This window comes from Solea senegalensis, unplaced genomic scaffold, assembly GCF_019176455.1.
Source record: "Solea senegalensis isolate Sse05_10M unplaced genomic scaffold, IFAPA_SoseM_1 scf7180000015695, whole genome shotgun sequence".
NCBI lineage: Eukaryota > Metazoa > Chordata > Actinopteri > Pleuronectiformes > Soleidae > Solea > Solea senegalensis.
The window spans coordinates 35,926-48,861 of NW_025321421.1; the positions used below are offsets into that span (position 1 = coordinate 35,926).

The window sequence follows — 12,936 nt, forward strand, 5'->3', positions numbered from 1 at the left end:
AAGCAGTTGTTGGGGCAGCAGTTGAAGTTGGGAAGCAGTTGTGTAGTTGGGCAGCAGTTGCTGGTTGGAGCACAGTGGTTGTAGGTGGAGCAGTGATTGTAGTTGAACTTGGCGGTTGTAGTTGGAGCAGTAGTTGAAGTTAATGGCAGCAGTTGTAGTTAGACAGCTTGTACTTGGGGCAGCTTGTTGTACTTGGGCAACAGTTGTACTTGGGGCAGCAGTTGTAGTTTGAGCAGTAGTTAAAGTTGTTGGTGAAGCAGTTGTAGTAGCGGCAGAAGTTGAAGTTGATGAAGCAGTTGTAGTTAGGGCAGCAGTTGAAGTTGGTGAAGCAGTCATTGTTGTTGGGGAACGGTTGTTGCGGCAGCATTTAGGAGTTGATGAAGTAGTTGAAGTTGGGGCAGCAGTTGTAGTTGCAGCAGCATTTGAGGTTGATGAAGCAGCAGTTGTTGTAGTTTGGGCAGCAGTTGTAGTTGGGGCGGCGGTTGTAGTTAAGCATTTGAGGGGTTGATGAAGCAGTGGGAAGTTGGGGCAGTGGTTGTTGGGGCAGCAGATGAAGTTGGAACAGCTGGGTTGTAGTTAGGGGCAGCAGTTGTTGTTTGGGGCAGCAGTTGTTTGTAGTTGGGGCAGCAGTTGTTCTTGTGACGCATTTGAGGTTGATGAAGCAGTGGAAGTTGGGGCAGTGGTTGTTGGGGCAGCAGATGAAGTTGGAACAGCTGTGGTTGTAGTTGGGACGGTAGTTGTTGTGGCAGCAGATGAAGTTGGAACAGCTGTGTTTGTAGTTGGGGCATTAGTTGTGGTTGGGGTAGCAGTTAGAGCAGCAGTTGTAGTTGGGGCAGCAGTTGTAGTAGTTGGAGCAGCAGTTGTTGTAGTTGGGGCAGCAGCAGTTGTAGTTGCTGCAGCAGTTGTCGTTGGAGCAGCAGTTGTTGTAGTTGGGGCAGCAGTTGTTGTGAGAGTGTTACATAGATTTGTCTCACAACAAGTTGGTCCACTGCTAATGCTGCCAACATTTTGCATAAAAGGTAGTGTCCCCAAGCTACCAGCAGCTGCACACATATTTGTAGATGCACAACCAAAGGCAGGAGAAGTAGAGGCTCCACCTGTCACTGAAGATTAAAGTCATTTAGTTAATTTCATATTTTTTATAGAGATTTGAATGAAGTCTTATATTGTGTTTTTTTCTGTTAGTTTATTCTATATAGTTACATTTCATTACTTCTGATTGATTGGCCAAAATGGCACTGGTTTTCATTGAATGTCCAAACATCTTTGTTAAGTAGAACACATAAAAAACACATATAACACTAGAATGGATAAAAACTCTGCTGACTGAAGGAAACCTAACTGTATTCGAGCTGTGGGGAAACTCCACTGCAGTAATTGTGTTTTGCTCACTTTCAATACTGTGAGCAGCATTTAAATGCTGTATGGTAAAATACTTTATGATAATGTAGTACAATAGGTTTGAATTTTACCTTCGCTTAACTACATTATATAGATTGAATGACTGTCTGGTTGAATGAAGTATTTGAGCTTTAGTGATGAACTGACCAAATGACTAACATATATAATAAAAAAGACTCACCACTTGATTGAAAGCAGCGATCTTGTGTTCCTGTACACTGTACTGAAGTGGTGCATTGTGATGTGGCAGGGTCACATGAATAACACTGGAGGCTGTTGACTGATGGAGTGGTGGGGACTGAAAAAGAAGACCATGAGATTAGGGTTAGATAAAATTGTCTTTCTCATGTTTTGTAGGTGATGATCATCCATCTGTACTTACATGATAGAGTGGCTGAGTTGCAGTTATCTGTGTTGCAGCATATAGTAGATGCAAGTGCACTCGAAACACCCAAGTTGACTGAAAATATCTGAGATCCTGTGGCTGGACAAAGGGAGGACGGTGCACATGCCTTGAAGATTTGTTGTCCAGGAGTTCCAGATGAAACAGCTGAAAAGTACAGTTTGTTCATTTTAATTGAAAGCACTTTGCAGCACGTTTGTGCCTGAAAAGTAATAAATGATGTGTTGAAAATAATACCTTCAATGGCGGCAGTTATACACATCGTCTCTGTGGAACATGTTAGTGGCACTGTGCTTGTACATGAATCATCAGTGCAAGTCTGACACACAAGTGCTGCAGCTGCAATGTGGAAAAAAAATACATGATTAGAAACAGAGTCCTCAAGACTACAGGACTTTCATGAATTATATATTTATAATTATACAGCGGAGAAAATAAGTATTGAACGCGTCAACATTTTTCTCTGTAAATATATTTCTGATGGGGCTATTGGGATGAAATTTTCATCAGATGTCAGAAACAACCCAATTTATCCACACATACAAAGAAATAAAAACATGAATGTCCATGACAAAGGTTATGTGTAAGTAAGTGAAATGACACAGGGAAAAAGTATTGAACACATGAAGAAAAAAAGGTGTAAGAAGGCACAAGACGCCAGTATTTAGGAAGCAATCCTGCCCCGTATCAGTGCAAATTAATATCAGGTGGATAAGTCCTAATTGGTGGTCTATAAAGGTTTCTCATTACCAAGGTGACACTCAAGAAGCATTTCAAGATGGGTAAAAGCAAAGAGCTGTCCCAAGACACAAGCTTATTGTAGACAAACATACGGATGGCATTGGTTATAGATGTATATCTAAACTTCTGAATGTTCCAGTGAGCACTGTTGAAGCTATTATTCGGAAGTGGAAAGAACATCTTTACACCATTAACCGACCCCAACTGATCCCAAACACAAAGCCGAGGAAACAATCAATTGGTTTAAGAGAAAGACAATCAAGCTGTTAGAATGGCCCAGTCTATCACCCGACTTGAAACCAATTGAAAACCTCTGGAAAGAACTGAAGATCAGAGTTCATGTCCCCGGAACCTTCAAGATTTGAAGACACTTTGTGTGGAAGAATGGGCAAAAATCACAACTGATCAATGTGTGTGACTAGATTCTCCATACAGGAGGCGTCTTGAAGCTGTCATTATCAACAAAAGCTTTTCTACTAAGTATTAAATCAATTTCAGCAAGTGTATTCAATACTTTCTCCCTGTGTCATTTCACTTTATTACACACAACTTCATTTGTGGACTCATTTGTTTTTATTTCTTTGTATGAGTGGATAACTTGGGTTGTTCCTGACATCTGGTGAAAATTTCATCCCAATAGCCCCATCAGAAATATATTTACTGAGAAAAATGTTGACACGTTCAATACTTATTTTCTCCGCTGTATATATATATAAATATGGTTGCTTTTCAAACTGATTTTAAAACAGAGTAGTTTAGACTGGTTTTGGTTCTTCTGTAATGTGTCAAGAACTTCCCCACTTAAACACCATTGTCCTTGTTGGGTCTGTTTGATTGTCAGTCTTTGCTGATCAATGTTGAGGTGTTGAGGTGTCCCAGGCCTCATGATATTTTTTTAAGAACATGAAATTACAAACTGGCTTTTGGTTCATGTAAAGCTTTAAATCCTTTGTGATAATCAGCCCTTTAAATTTAAACACATTCCGTTGTAGCTGTTGTAATAATCCTGTAGTAAAAAAGTACACTTACTTGTGCTGGAGAGAGCCCAGATGAGAGTCAGAGAAAGAATTAGCTTCATCATGATCTACCACTACTGCAGATTTGTTACTAAACCTTACAACACAGAGACACTCTTTATATTGTGAAGGTGATGAATACAGTTATGACTGATGCACGTCTAAATACATCAATGATCGGGTGTGTCATTTTTTTAAGTGAGTGAATCAGTCATAACGTCAAGTCCTCTTTTGTCCTTCCACAACGTCAAACCACGCCCGAATGCTCCAAAACACACCTTAATTTTTCCCAGTGTTTGTGTTTATAACTTTGTCTAAAATACTTTTAATAGTTAATAGTTTAATAGTTAATTAAATATAAACACTGTTTATCCTCTTGATCTTTATTTAAAGATTCTAGATTTTGTTACAGTGCTCTATATTTATCCTATGATATTGTCATGTTGAAGAGTGAATGCATGACAAATGACCTTTAACCGTAAAAATCAAAGTGCAACATTCTGCTGTCAGTGAATGGAAACAATATATTTTTGAAGCCAAATGATATGTTAATATCAGTGTCTTCACCTCTGTAATATTTAGTCACAGATATTAAATTTTAGAGATTCAGTCATTGTGGTAGAAAAAAGTGGATTATTCTGTTCTTTAAAACAAATTGACATCAAAATCAATCTTGAAATCTACAAATTCTATTTCATTACACCGTATTAAGTTACCAACATAGCTACATCTATTTAGGGATTCCATGCTGTGTCCTTATCGTGCAATTATTTGCATTCAACAACCGCAAATGCTTAAAAAATCTGAAGTACAAACAAGTACATACGTACAGATGTTATTTTTGTTGCATCAAGATACGTAGATACTATCAATGAATAAAGAGGACAGATGATTCACCAGTTTTACAACATTCCAGATGATGACAAACAACAAGCACATGTGCAAGCGAAGACTGTAACTATGGCTGTTGAATGTGTGCCGAAACGTGAGCTGTGAACATCAACAAACTGGCAGCAAGACAAGACACAGAGGGGAATAAAAGCAGGGCTTGATTGGGGAGTGACTGCATGCAGGTGTGGGAGACACAGTCAGGGATCAGGTGCACACAGACGAGGAAGGGGGCGGGGCAGGCAGGAACCTGAAACAGAGGCCGTTTCTCAATATCCATACTTGTGCGTACTTGTGCGTACTTGCGTACTCCCGTACTTGTGAAAACGTCATCAGCCTCAGTCCAAGTGCTGTTCCAATTCTCAAGTAAGCGAACAGCGAGGACGGTTCTCAAACCCGGAAGTGTTCTCGCTCCGCCCATGTTTACCAAGTATGCATCGGAGGTGACTTAAGCGTACTTGGGATGGCCATGTATCCCAGAATACATTTCGGCGGAGCATAGCAGCAGATAATAGAAATATAAATCTGAAATAAATATTTTTCTGTGTCCCGGAACAAAGTTTTAAGATCATTTGAGGCGAGAAATGAGTCTTTTAAAATTCAAATATGTGGTTTGTGTATGAAGATATGACGTATTTATAGTTTGGCAGCGACGTTTGTCGGAGGTGATCAGCTCCGTCTCTGTGGGCGCTCGGCGCTCACTGTGCCCGGCACAGAGCAGCGTTACCTCGGCCTGTCCTGATGATATGATCCGCTGGCTCAGACGTCGCTGTCATTACATGCTCGGTGTGATCCATAGATTTGTTGTTGACGTGTTATTTTGATTTTAATGGAGACGTTTTGACCTGACGGTTTGAAAATTTGTATATCATTCATTTTTTTTAAATTTCAACTTTCAAAGTTAGATTTATATTAAAGTCGCACGGTCATTGTATCTGTACTTAAATATAATATGTAAATATTAGCTATGTAGAGTAGTATATATTTGTATACGTCATATATATATATATATATATATATATATGTATATAAATACTACTCTACAATGCTGTAATATATCTATTTTCCACATTGTATTATTTGTATTGTATATTTTAATAGAAATAAATTAATAGATGAAGTTAAATATTTAAAATGTAAAAATAATAACAACATGTATATGCATTTATTAAAAGTATTTCATATGTTCATTGATCAACACCGTAGGTGGCGGTAATGAGGCTGCAGCACTTGGCGCCAGCCACCATTCAAACAGCAGAACAATACATACATACTTGCATACTTGAGTATTGAGAAACAACCACATACTTGTGTACTCCCGTACTTGGCAAGTATATACTCCCAGCGTACTTCTCAAGTATATACTGCCCAAGTAAGCAAGTACATACTTGCTAACTTGAGTATTGAGAAACTGAGTGATCGCAAAATAAAACAGGAAGACAAGACATTGAAAATGAAGGGAAAAAGCAAAGACACTTCACTGAAGTGACAAATCATGACAGGAGCAGCTTTTGTATTAATCCAAAATGGCAAAAAGAGCAGCTGTCTTTTGGTTCAGCAGTTGCTACCATTTTGTGGAATTCCCTGAGCTCCTCCATCATTACACACCATTACTAGATAGCCATCACTCCTAGAAAACTAGCTTATGTTGTTGTTGATATGATTTCCATTGTTCTGCATACATCATCCAGATCACTAGTGTGATTGTTTGTAGGTCAATGCAATCTCGTGCAGAGGTATTTTGAGCTACGTCTGTTTGTCATGCCTCTGGAAGTGGCAGTTTACTACATGCTTTCCACCCAATAACCAGGATAGTTCCTGCCACACCAAAACAAGCCTTTCCTAGATGACCTCGGAGGTGAGGGATGCTTCTGAATAATTGTTTCTTTTTTAAATTGTGGGGAGTTTATGAAGTAAATAAATACTGTGGGACACCACAGTTAGTCTGTATCAACCGGGGCTTGTTGTAGAGCATGTGAAATATCTGACTCAGCTGATTTGTCAATATATGTATTTCATTGCATTAAAAAGCAAGCAGGAAACTCCTCATTGGGGTTGATTTTGGGGTCACAAGCTGTTTACAGACCTGTCCTGGGCCAGTCCTGGGTAAGGCTTGCACAGATACCTCCTATATTGGAAGTGGTCCCGATGTCAAACCTGTTATTGTTTATCTAATTTTCACGATCATGTGTTGTATAGGAAGAGGATGTTAGATAACCTTTAAAAAATGTGGTCACGCTCACAGAGGCCAGAATTGTTCGGTGATTCAGCAGGAACCCATTCTCCCAAGCTCCCATTCTCAACTTATCACCTATCATTCATAAATTGATGGAAGCCTGACTAAAAACGACACTTATGATACTCTGTTGTGTAATCTCTTCATTACTTGCTGTGTTAATGTTTACAACAAAAAGAAAACATTTAGAAATGCTGAAAAGAGAAGCTGATAAATAAAGGGTTTATCACAATTAGAATGTTTGCTATGCAATCGCATCTGGTGCAGCCAGTTCCATTGAATAATCAATAACTAACGAGAAGATGGCTGAAATTTCAGTCATTTTGTTTGTCATCAGGCCTAAAGCATATTTCTACAATGATAATAATAATAATAGTACTTTTACATCATTTCATGTTAGCATGCAAATATGCAGTCTAAAATGAAAAAAATGACAACACTATCTTTGAGATCCTTGAGGCAAGTCCAGATCCTCTATCCACAATGCTACAGTATGTCTCATGCTGGACACAATGAACAGCTGCGGAGTTGGATGACGGTAGCCTCGGTTGCCAGGTAACGATAAACAAATTCAAAAATCATAATTCTTGATTTTGTTTGCAAACTGACGGTTTTATTGATCTAATGCATGCAGTGGTTACTTTTGGTAAAATCGGCTGAAACCAATAGAAAATAGAAAAAGCTAAGTGTGACGTTATAAGTCCTAATATCCACACACCCCTCCTATCTTTCCTTTTCAACGTGGAGCACAGTTGTTAACCATGGCTCTAGAAGTATCCGCTAGTGGCTGAAGTCTACCTGTTGTAGGCTAATCCAAAAACAAATCACTAATAATTAGCCATGGATTATCATCATAGGCAATGTGGAACAATAGCCAAAGTCATTGGATTTAATTTAAACGTTAGCCTTCAGCTGGGCTAGACTATCGCGAAAAGCATAGTCAGGCAACGTTACCTAGCCCTTAGCCACAGAATCAGGGATATGTAACATCACATCACATCATATTAAGGAATTGGCCTTAAAGACAATGTTATCACATACATACCCAGCCAACAGACATTTCCATTTCAGCTTTATCTTCATGCTGAAAGCTACGAAAAGTAACTAACTATGTGTTTTCCTATGCTATTTAAGTAATTTTCATCACAGACCCGTGATTTTAGCCGCAGAGCCGTGGTCACGTGATCGATGCACTATATGCCTAAGCCCTAAACGAGAGTGCATAATGACTTCAGCTAGATTGTACCTATAAAACAATGCCACCTGCTGATGAAGGAAGCCATTATTGAGACAAATGTAACGTCTCAAAAATACGTCACTGTGGAAAACGATGAATGCGTGTGCTAGCGATCCACAAATGCGGAATCACAATTCACAAATGCAATTTTCAGTTTTACAAATGTCATATTATTTACAAATACACATCTATATTTGTAAAAATCAACATACAAGTTATAAATGGGATTTTTTTATTTGTGGATCTCAAAACATGCATTTAAATCAAGAAATATGTGTGGATCACCCTCTGAACATATACAAATATTATTGGAACAAATTTAACCCCATAATTCTTCTGCTCAATAAAACCTTTTTTTTATATAAACTTAGCATTTACTTGGTTGCTGGAGTAGTTAAGGTGCTTCTCGCAAACCAGTCAAAGTTTGCCAGACAGAGGAGAGACTTTAACCAAGTATTTCTTCAGAAATAAATCAAATCAACAGCTAATAAATAATAAGTTTTGTAAACAAATAAACAATAAACATTGTCAGTAAGGTCCTGCCCCCCTGGATAGCACATATGGTTTGAAACAACAATTTGTACAATTATTAAGATCATTTAAAGTGCATGCAATGGTAAAGTGTTCAGTTCATTTGAAATACACATAAAATAAATAACCAGTGAATATTGAAAATGTGAGTATTAGGTAGTACACGTTAAGTTATATGTTAAATAATGTTTAAATTACTTAAGTTCAAGTTCATGTGTTTTCTGCACTGGGAGTATTGTATTGGTGTCGCCTTCAGCAAAGTCAGTTTCACCCAGACTCTTTACTTTTGACTAAATGTGTAACTTCTACTTCACACAACCACCAACTAAAGATGGCAATAAGGCTAATAAAAAAACAACAACACCTCACAGTCTATTGGTGGCTTCAGTATTCATTCATCCATGTCATATTCTAAAAGAGGGTAAATAAAAGAAGTCCTAACAGAAGATGGATCATACCCAGTCTGATACAACAAGCAGAACTGGAGGTAGTTGTAGTTGTAGTTGGGTTGGTTTGTGTCGCTAAGTTGGATGTTGCTGTTGGTGGAGCAGAGGTTGCTATGGTTGAGATGACTGTTGGGGCAGGGGTTGCTGTAGCTGGTACACCTGTTGCAGTTGGGGTAGCAACTGAAGTTGGTGAAGCAGTTGTGGTTGCTGGAACAGCAGTTGCAGTTGGAGCAGTTATTGGGGCAGCAGTTGTAGTTGGGGCAGCAGTTGAAGTTGGTGAAGCATTTGTGGTCGGTGAAGGAGTTGTAGTTGGGGGCAGTTGTAGTTGGGGCAGCAGTTGTAATTGCAGCAGCAGTTGAAGTTGGTGGTGATGTTGTAGTTACAGTTGAAGTTGTGAAGCAGCAGTTGTGGCAGCAATGGTTGGTGAAGCAGTTGTTGTTGGAGAAGCAGTTGTAGTTGCGGCAGCAGTTGGTGGAAGCAGTTGTTTGAGCAGTTGGGAAGCAGCGCAGCAGTTGGAAGTTGTGAAGCAGTTGTTGAAGTTGAAGCAGTTAGTTGTGGCAGCAGTTGAAGTTGGTGAAGCAGTTGTAGTGAGGCAGCAGTTGAAATTGGTGAAGCAGTTGTGTGGGCAGCAGTTGTAGTTGCGGAAACAGTTATTGGGGCAGCTGTTGAAGTTGGTGAAGCAGTTGTAGTTGCATCTCCAGTTGAAGTTTGGGAAGCAGTTGAAGTTGGTGAAGCAGTTGTAGTTGTGGCAGCAGTTGAAGTTGGGGAAGCAATTGTTGGAGCAGCAGTTGAAGTTGCAGAAACAGTTGTTGGAACAGCAGTTGTCGTTGGGCGGCAGTTGAAGTTGGTGAAGCAGTTGTAAGCAGTTGAAGGAAGAAGTTGTTGAAGGCAGAAGTTGGTGAAGCAGTTGTAGTTGTGGCAGCAATTGAAGTTGGTGAAGCAGTTGTTGTTGGAGAAGCAGTTGTAGTGCGGCAGCAGTTGGTGGTAAGCAGTTGTAAGTTGCGGCAGCAGTTGAAGCTTGGGAAGCAGTTGTTAAGGCAGCAGTCGAGTTGGTGAAGCGGTTGAAGTTGCGGCAGCAGGTTGAAGTTAATTGAAGCAGTTGTAGTTGGGCAGCAGTTGAAGTTGGAAGCAGTTGTTGAGGCAGCAGTTGAAATTGGTGAAGCAGTTGTGTGGGCAGCAGTTGTAGCGGAAACAGTTATTGGGCAGCTGTTGAAGTTGGTGAAGCAGTTGTAGTTGCATCAGTTGAAGTTTGGGAAGCAGTTGAAGTTGGTGAAGCAGTTGTAGTTGGCAGCAGCTGAGTTGGGGAAGCGGTGTTGGAGCAGCAGTTGAAGTTGCAGAAACAGTTGTTGAAAGCAGGCGGTTGAAGTTGGGTTGGTTGGTGGGCAGCAGTTGAAGTTGGTGAAAAGTTGTAGTTGAGGCAGCAGTTGAAGTTGGTGGCAGTTAGAAGCGCAGCAGCAGCAGTTGAAGTTGAAGTTGAAACAGTTGTTGGGGCAGCAGTTGAAGTTGGAAACAGTGGGGCAGCTGTTGAAGTGGTAAAGCAGTTGTAGTTGCAAAATGTGGGAAGCTGGTGAAGCAGTTGAAGTTGTTGAAGAAGCAGTTGTTGGAGTTGGCAGTTGTAGTTGTTGTTTGTTGCAGCAGTTGAAGTCATTTGTTGGGGCAGCAGTTGAAACAGTTGTTGGGGCAGCTGTTGAAGTAAGTTTAGTTGAGCTGCAGTTGAAGTTTGGGAAGCAGTTGTTGAGAAGCAGTTGTAGTTGTTGGGCAGCAGTTGAAGTTAGCAGCAGGTACGGCAGCAGTTGAAGTTGTGGAAACAGTTGTTGGGGCAGCAGCAAGTTGTGAAGCAGTTGAGCAGCAGTTGTAGTTGAAGCTGCAGTTGAAGTTGGTGAAGCAGTTGTTGTTGAAGAAGCAGTTGTAGTTGTGGCAGCAGTCGAAGTTGGTGAAGCAGTTGTTGTTGGAGAAGCAGTTGTAGTTGCAGCAGCAGTTGTCGTTGGAGCAGCAGTTGTTGTAGTTGGGGCAGCAGTTGTTGTGAGAGTGTTACATAGATTTGTCTCACAACAAGTTGGTCCACTGCTAATGCTGCCAACATTTTGCATAAAAGGTAGTGTCCCCAAGCTAGCAGCAGCTGCACACATGTTTGTAGATGCACAACCAAAGGCAGGAGAAGTGGAGGCCCCATTTGTCACTGAAGATGAAAGTCATTTAGTTAATTTCATAATTTACTATATAGATTTGAATGAAGTCTTATATTGTGTTTTTTTCTGTTAGTTTATTGTATAAAGTTACATTTCATGATTTATTTGTGGCCAAAATTGCACTGGTTTTCATTTTAATATCCAAACATCTTTGTTAAGTCGAACACATAAAAACACATATAGCACTAGAATGGATAAAAACTGTGCTGACTGAAGGAAACCTAATTGTGTTCGAGCTGTGGGGAAACTCCACTGCAGTAATTGTGTTTTGCTCACTTTCAATACTGTCAGCACCATTTAAATGCTGTTTGGTAAAATACTTAATGATAATGTAGTACAATAGGTTTGTATTTTACCTTTTCTCAACTACATTATATAGATTGAATGACTGTCTGGTTGAATGAAGTATTTGAGCTTAAGTGATGAACTGACCAAATGACTTACATATATAATAAAAAGACTCACCACTTGCTTGAAAGCAGCGATCTTGTGTTCCTGTACACTGTACTGAAGTGGTGCATTGTGATGTGGCAGGGTCACATGAATAACACTGGAGGCTGTTGACTGATGGAGTGGTGGGGACTGAAAAAGAAGACCATGAGATTAGGGTTAGATAAAATTGTCTTTCTCATGTTTGAAGGTGATGATCATCCATCTGTACTTACATGATAGAGTGGCTGAGTTGCAGTTATCTGTGTTGCAGCATGTAGCAGATGCAAGTGCACTCGAAACACCCAAGTTGACTGAAAATATCTGAGATCCTGTGGCTGGACACAGGGAGGACGATGCACACGCCTTAAAGATTTGTTGGCCAGGAGTTCCAGATGAAACAGCTGAAAAGTACAGTTTGTTCACTTTAATTGAAAGGGCTTGGCAGCAAGTTTGTCACTAAAAAGTAATAAATGACGTGTTGAAAATAATACCTTCAATGGCGGCAGTTATACACATTGTCTCTGTGGCACATGTTAGTGGCACGGTGCTTGTACATGAATCATCTGTGCAAGTCTGACACACAAGAGCAGCAGCTGCAATGTGGAAGAAAATACATAATTAGAAACAGAGTCCTTAAGACTACAGGATTTTCATTAATTAAGGCTCAAAAATATAAATATGGATGCTTTTCAAACTGATTTTAAAACATAGTATTTGTAGTGTAATAAATTGGGTTTCATTTGTCAACAGACACTACTTGACTCTTAGGTATCTCATTTGTTTAACTTGTGTTTAGATTGGTTTTGGTTCTTCTGTAATGTGTCAAGAAGTTCCCCACTTATGTCTGGGACACCCCGATGTTGACCTAACAACGGTCAATCACCATTGCCATTGTTGGGTCTGTTTGGTTGTCTGTCTTTGCTGATGGTTGATCATTGGTGAGGTGTCCCTGGCCTCATGATATTTTTTTAAGAATATGAAATTACAAACTGACTTTTGGTTCATGTAAATCCTTTGTGATAATCAGCCCTTTAAACACTTAAACACAAATTTAAACACATTCTGTTGTAGCTGTTGTAATAATATTGTAGTAAAAAAGTACACTTACTTGTGCTGGAGAGAGCCCAGATGAGAGTCAGAGAAAGAAGTAGCTTCATCATGAGGTACCACTACTGCAGATTTGTTACTAAACCTTACAGCACAGAGACACTCTTTATATTGTGAAGGTGATGAATACAGTTATGACTGATGCACGTCTAAATACATCAATGATCGGGTGTGTCATTTTTTTAAGTGAGTGAATCAGTCATAACGTCAAGTCCTCTTTTGTCCTTCCACAACGTCAAACCACGCCAAAATGCTCCTCGACATACCTTAATTTTTCCCAGTGTTTGTGTTTATAACTTTGTCTAAAAT

The 12,936-nt window shown here is 39.7% G+C and overlaps 2 protein-coding genes across 2 annotated transcripts; both read right to left on the reverse strand.

Annotated features, from left to right (window-relative positions):
* Positions 1-367: 367 nt before the first annotated feature.
* LOC122762467 lies at positions 368-3,623 on the reverse strand. The gene is made up of 5 exons (XM_044017670.1): positions 3,575-3,623; positions 2,042-2,143; positions 1,784-1,951; positions 1,549-1,699; positions 368-767 (listed from the first exon to the last, which is right to left on the reverse strand). Exons 1-5 carry the CDS (start codon positions 3,621-3,623, stop codon positions 368-370), a joined length of 870 nt encoding a protein of 289 aa, XP_043873605.1.
* A 5,241-nt stretch (positions 3,624-8,864) lies between these two features.
* LOC122762468 (threonine-rich protein-like) lies at positions 8,865-12,677 on the reverse strand. The gene is made up of 7 exons (XM_044017671.1): positions 12,629-12,677; positions 12,012-12,113; positions 11,754-11,921; positions 11,533-11,670; positions 10,743-11,078; positions 9,283-9,720; positions 8,865-9,106 (listed from the first exon to the last, which is right to left on the reverse strand). The coding sequence occupies exons 1-7, from the start codon at positions 12,675-12,677 to the stop codon at positions 8,865-8,867; spliced, it is 1,473 nt and encodes a 490-aa protein (XP_043873606.1).
* Positions 12,678-12,936: the final 259 nt, after the last annotated feature.